Genomic DNA, 5,885 nt, shown 5'->3' with positions numbered 1-5,885 from the left:
TTCTTTCATTCAATTTGTATATTGGTATGGACATAACAATGTACATATTCCAAAGCTTACTTGGATATTTACAATATAAGATAATAAGAATCAAAATTGTCAACGGGACAACAGTAACAACAATAACCAAGGGTCAAAATAACCATACATTAAACAATAACAATAATTAATACTAGGGACATGTGCAGGTTGATTGGTCTGTCAGAAACTGTCCCTCATCTTATGGCAGGCAACAATGTAGTTTTGTTTGAATGTGTTGTAATTTGTTTAATTCTTGATTGATTGGATGTTCTGTTCCTGCGACATCAGTGCTGTCTTGGCATTGCAGCGCTTGGTAATGATATGAGAGGGTCACTGTATTTTAGATGTTCCAAAACCGAAATTGCTCTTTTTTTTAGTATTTATTATTATAGTGATATGGCCTAATTCTGCCCTGCATGCAGGGTTTGTAGTTTTCCTCTGACATGTAGGAGAATCTTACAGAACATCTGCATGCAGGGTTTGTAGGTTTCCTCTGGACATGTAGGAGAATCTTACAGAATCTGCATGCAGGGTTGTAGGTTTTCCATGACATGTAGGAGAATCTTACAGAACTCTGCATGCAGGCTTTCAACCTCTTAACTCTGTCTTCCTCTCTCATTCTCTCTTTACTCTCTCTGTTTCTCTCTCTTTCGGTCTTTCTCTCTCATTCTCTCTTTACTCTCTCTGTTTCTCTCTCTCTCTTTCTCTCTTTCGGTCTTTCTCTCTCATTCTCTCTTACTCTCTCTCTGTCTTTCTCTCTCTGTCTTTCTCTCTTACTCTCTGTCTTTCTCTCTCATTCTCTCTCTCTGTTCTTTCTCTCTCATTCTCTCTTTACTCTCTCTCTCTGTTTTCTCTTCTCTCTCTTCTCTCTTTACTCTCTCTCTGTCTTTCTCTCTCTCTGTCTTTCTCTCTCATTCTCTCTTTACTCTCTCTCTTTCTCTCTCTGTTTTTCGTCTCTCGTTCTCTCTTAATTAAATGTTCAAATCAATTTCAAATGTTTTATTCGTATGTCATTCCTGTAGATATATTGTAACAACAACTTCTCTCTCTAGATGCCTGTGTGTTCGTACTTCCTGAAGGGTATATGTAACAACAGTAGCTGTCCCTACAGCCATGTATATGTGTCCCGCAAAGCTGCTGTGTGCCAGGACTTCATCAGGGGGTACTGCCCTCAGGGTCAGAAGGTATAACACACACATACACACACGTACACAGTCAGTCACTCACAAACATTCTCTCCATCTCTCTCTTTAWCATGATCTACTGCCCTGTGGCAGAAAAGGTACATTCACACTCATGTACATCCTCTACACAGATATACACTACATTACCAAAAGTATGTGGACACCTGCTTGTCAAACATCACATTCCATAATCATGGACATTAATATGGAGTTGGTCCCCCCTTTGCTGTTATAACAGCCTCCAGTCTTCTGGGAAGGCTTTCCACTAGATGTTGGAACATTGCTGCAGGGACTTGCTTCCATCCATTCCATTAGTGAGGTCGGGCACTGATGTTGGGCGATTAGGCCTGGCTTGCAGTCTATGTTCCAATTTATCCCAAAGGTGTTCGATGGAGTTGGGGTCAGGACTCTGTGCAGGCCAGTCAAGTTCTTCCACACTGATCTTGACAAAGGATTTCTGTATGGACCTCACTTTGTGCACGGGGGTATTGTCATGCTGAAACAGGAAAGGGCCTTCCCCAAACTGTTGCCACAAAGTGTGAAGCACAGAATCGTCTAGAATGTCATTGTATGCTGTAGTGTAAAGATTTATCTTCCCTGGAACTAAGGGGCCTAGCCCGAATAATGAATAACAGCTCCAGACCATTGTTCCTCCTCCACCAAACTTTACAGTAGGCACTATGCATTGGGGCAGGTAGCATTCTCCTGTTATCCACCAAACCCAGATTCGTCCGTCGGACTGCCAGATGGTGAAGCGTGATTCATCACTCCAGAGAACGTGTTTCCACTGCTCCAGAGTCTAATGGAGGCGAGCTTTACACCCCTCTAGCCGATGCTTAGCATTGCGCATGGTGATCTTAGGCTTGTGTGCGGCTGCTCTGCCATAGAAACCCATTTCATTAAGCTGCCAACAAATAGATCTTGTGCTGACGTTGCTTCCAGAAGTATTTTGGAACTCGGTAGTGGGTGTTGCAACCGAGGACAGACGATTTTTACGCGCTTAAGCACTCAGCGATCCCATTCTGTGAGCTTGTGTGGCCTACACAGGAGGTTTGGAAGAACTAGCTTTTGGTAATGACTGGAGAGGAAAGTCACAGAGCTCTTCAGTAAGGCCATTTTACTGCCAATGTTTGTCTATGGAGATTGCCTGGCTGTTTGCTCGATTTTATACACCTGTCCATAGTGACATCACCCCTGTTCCTACATTCACCCCTAATACCACTTCTATTCTCTTCTCTCCTTCCTTCCCTTTGTCTTTATCCCAAGAATCATCCGCTCCTCCAGCTCTCCACATCTCCGTCTCGCTCTCGCTCTCTCTCCGTCTCGCTTCTCCACCACTGCCTAGCTACACAACTCAATCCAGTTCGATTCATCACCAGCTCTCTCTTCCGTCTCGCTCTCTCTCTCGTCTCCTCCTCGCTCTCTCTCTCATTCCCGTCTCGCTCTAATAGATACTCTCTCTCTCTCTCTCCGTCTCGCCTCTCTTCTTCTCCGTCTCGCCTCTCTCTTCTCTCCGCGTCTCTGCTCTCCTCCTCTCGTTCGTCTCGCTCTCTATCTCTCCGTCTTCACGTTTCTTTCTTCTTCTCTCTCTCTCCGTCTCGCTCACTCTGTCTCCTCTCTCATCTTCACGTTCGCTCTCTCTCTCTCTACTCTCCGTCTCGCTCTCACATCTCTCTCCGTCTTCGCTCTCTCTCCTCCCGTCTCGCTCTCTCTCCCGTCCTCGCTAACGGCTCCCGTCTCGCTATTAGTGCCGTCTCGCTCCGGCTCCGTCTCCGCGCTCGACCTCCTGTTGTCTCTGTTGTTGCTCTTTGAGTGTTGTGTAGCACATGCTTTTTTCAACACTGTCAGGCCTCATTAAATTTGCACAGAAGAAATGAGTATATAAAAACAAAGGGATATTAATATTTTACTATAAGCTGAAGTGCTAGGTCTGTGATTTTCCCTGTAGTGTGTGTGATTGTTGTGTTACGCGCAGTGCTGCTAGCTGGCGCCTGCGTGATGGATAGCAAGCATTCGTAATTATAGAATGGAGAAAGTGCTGATGATGGCTGTATGGGGCAGGCAGACACTCCCAGCAAGTTCAGGGGTTAACCCTGCTTCTCTCTCTCTCTCGATCTCATCTTCTTCTCTCGTTCCATCTCTCAACTTGTCTCCTGCTCCCTTATCCGTCCTTCGCTCTCTCCCTCCATTCTTATCTACCCCCACCAGTACCAACCTCACTTTCATTCTCCATCCTTATTCCTCTATCCCCCTTTTCTGTTTTATTGTCTTCCTTCACTTTTTTGTTCATATTGCTCTCTCTTTCTCAATTTCTCCAATTCGGTCTCTTTCTTGGTCTCTCTTATCTCATCCCCTGATCTCCACCTTTCGCTATCATCCCACAACCTTTCAACTTCTTGCTCTCTTTTTCAAAAACCCATCCACCCCCCCGTGTCTCTCCACCACCCCTGTGTCTCTCCACCACCCCTTGTCCTACTCCACCACCCCGTGTCCTCTTTCCACCGCCCCCATACCGTGTGTCTCATCACCGCCCCCATCCGGTTCTCTCCACCACCCTCCTCCGTCGTTCTCTTCCAGCCACCCTCCTCCGTGTGTTCTCCACCACCCTCCCTCCGTGTGGTCTCTCCACCACCCTCCTCCGGTGGTCCTCTCCACCACCCTCCTCCTTTATCTCTCCACCACCCTCCATCTGCTGTGGTCTCTCCATCCACCACCTCCCAGTCCTCCGTGTGTCATCTCCACCACACCTCCTCCATGTGTCCTTCCCACACCATCTCCTCTGGTGTGTCTCTCCACCACGACCTCACTCATGTGGTCTCTCACACCACCTCCTTGTGTGTCTGCTCCACCACCCTTGTACCTCTCTCACCACCCTGTGTCTCTCCACCACCCCTATGTCCTCTCACGCTGCTCCTTGTGTCCTCCACCGCCCACTCCGTGTGTCTCTTCTCTACCAGCCCCCTCTTGCTCTGACCAGCCCTTGGTGTTGTCTCAACCAGCCCCCTCCGGTGTCTCTCCACCGCCCGCTCTGTCGTCTCCACTTCCTCACGGTCCCAACAGCCATCGACGTGTGCTCTCCACCCCTTCCATCCGTGTGTCGTTTCCAGCCGCCCCGCTCCGTGTGTCTCTCCACCCCGTCCTCCTCCGTGGTTTCTCTCCACCCCGCCTCCTACCTGTGTCTCTCCACCACCCTCCTCCGTGTGTCCTCCCACCCACCTCCTCCGTGTGTCTCTCCCACCACTACCTCCTCTCGTTGTCTCTCCCTCACCCCCTCTCCACTCCGTGTGTCTCCTCCTCCCGCTCCGCGTTTCCTTTTTATCGCATGGCCCCACTCATGCCCGGTGTGTCTCTTCCGACCCTGCAGCTCTCGGTGGTCTCTTCTCCAGCCTCTGGTTTTTTTTCTCGCCACGCATCATTCCTCCCTCCTTTCCCCCAGCCTCTCTCTCTCTCCCTGTCTATCCTTTCCCCCTTCCTTCTCCCCCTCCCTCTTTCCCCCTTCTCTCTCTATATGGTAAATGTGCTGACTCGTCTGGTTTGGGGCCCACGTGAGAGAGCTCTTCTAATAGAGGGCCCTGAGACATCCCAGCAGCATTCCTTAAATCAAGTGGAAAATTGTTAACTTGGTGTGGAATAAAAGATGTTTCTGTCCACTTCACTTTTCTTTTTTTTTTATCTTCCATTTCTCAGCTCTCTCGCTCTCTCTTCCTCTTTCAGTGTTTTATGAAAATGACAATGTATGAGACAGCTGTGAGTCTTAGTGGACTTGGCTTTTAGCTCAATCCCCCCCCCCCCCCATCTCCTTATACTGGAGAAAGGCTCTAAACTGTTTGTACGGCTTTGTATGGTCCATCCCTGGTCTATAGACCCAGCAACTAAGCCCTGGGTGGATATTAGTTAGAATGTAAAGGTTGAAAATCTGCCCCCTCCACTCAAGACTGTTGAATTGGAACAGACCGATACTGTAATGAGACAGACAGGCCTTGCTACATTTTCCAAATGGCACCAATGTTTACGTTAGGGCAATAAACGCATATAGAATTTGTCCAAATCAAGACTTCCCATGTGGGTGTTTTGGTTTGCCTCTTCCTGAAAGCTGAAAGTGAGCTGAAGTCTAAGACTTCTAACCTGGTCTGGTCCCTGGGGTGCAGGACAGGATGTGATGGGGGTTTGGGGAGTTGGGGTACAGGGGGTATGGGCGTGAGGGTAGCGAAAGTAAGGTCCCTCATACAGGGGAAGAAGAAGGGTGCCAGGGCTGCAAGGGATCATGGGGACTGGAGTCCAAAGTGTTTCCCGGAAACTCCGATCTACAGACCCCCCCACCCTCGCCCCCCCACCCCTCTCTCCTTTCTGGCAGGCAGCCATTGCGAGTGTACCCATGAGTTTACCAGTTACGTTGCCTACCGCACAAATGCTGGCCCCGTCCGTCTTCAGTCAGCTGTTCGCTCCGCCACCTTTTTTTAAATATATTTATTTTTCATATCTATACAGTTGGTTTAAATGGTTATATGGTAATGTGTCAGCCCTGCAACACCCCTAATCTGTCCGTCACCACACACACCTGACCGTTCTCTCTTCCCACACAACACACACACACACAAACACACACCACACACTCTGACCGCCACACACACACACACACACACACACACACACTCTGACCGCCACACACACACACCTGAA

At 48.7% G+C, this 5,885-nt stretch overlaps 1 protein-coding gene across 1 annotated transcript in view; it reads left to right on the top strand.

Annotated features, from left to right (window-relative positions):
* The first annotated feature begins 935 nt into the window (after nt 1-935).
* Nucleotides 936-5,885, top strand: part of LOC111975327 (zinc finger CCCH domain-containing protein 3-like) — a 19,103-nt gene continuing 14,153 nt past the window's right edge. Inside the window, exon 1 of the mRNA XM_024003547.2 lies at nt 936-1,205. Within this exon, the coding sequence (XP_023859315.2) occupies nt 1,074-1,205 (132 nt within the window). The 5' untranslated portion in view covers nt 936-1,073. The remainder of the gene's footprint in view (nt 1,206-5,885) is intronic.

This window comes from Salvelinus sp. IW2-2015, linkage group LG16 (genome assembly GCF_002910315.2).
Source record: "Salvelinus sp. IW2-2015 linkage group LG16, ASM291031v2, whole genome shotgun sequence".
NCBI classification, from domain to species: Eukaryota; Metazoa; Chordata; class Actinopteri; order Salmoniformes; family Salmonidae; genus Salvelinus; species Salvelinus sp. IW2-2015.
This window is presented reverse-complemented; position numbering and strand designations above follow the sequence as displayed.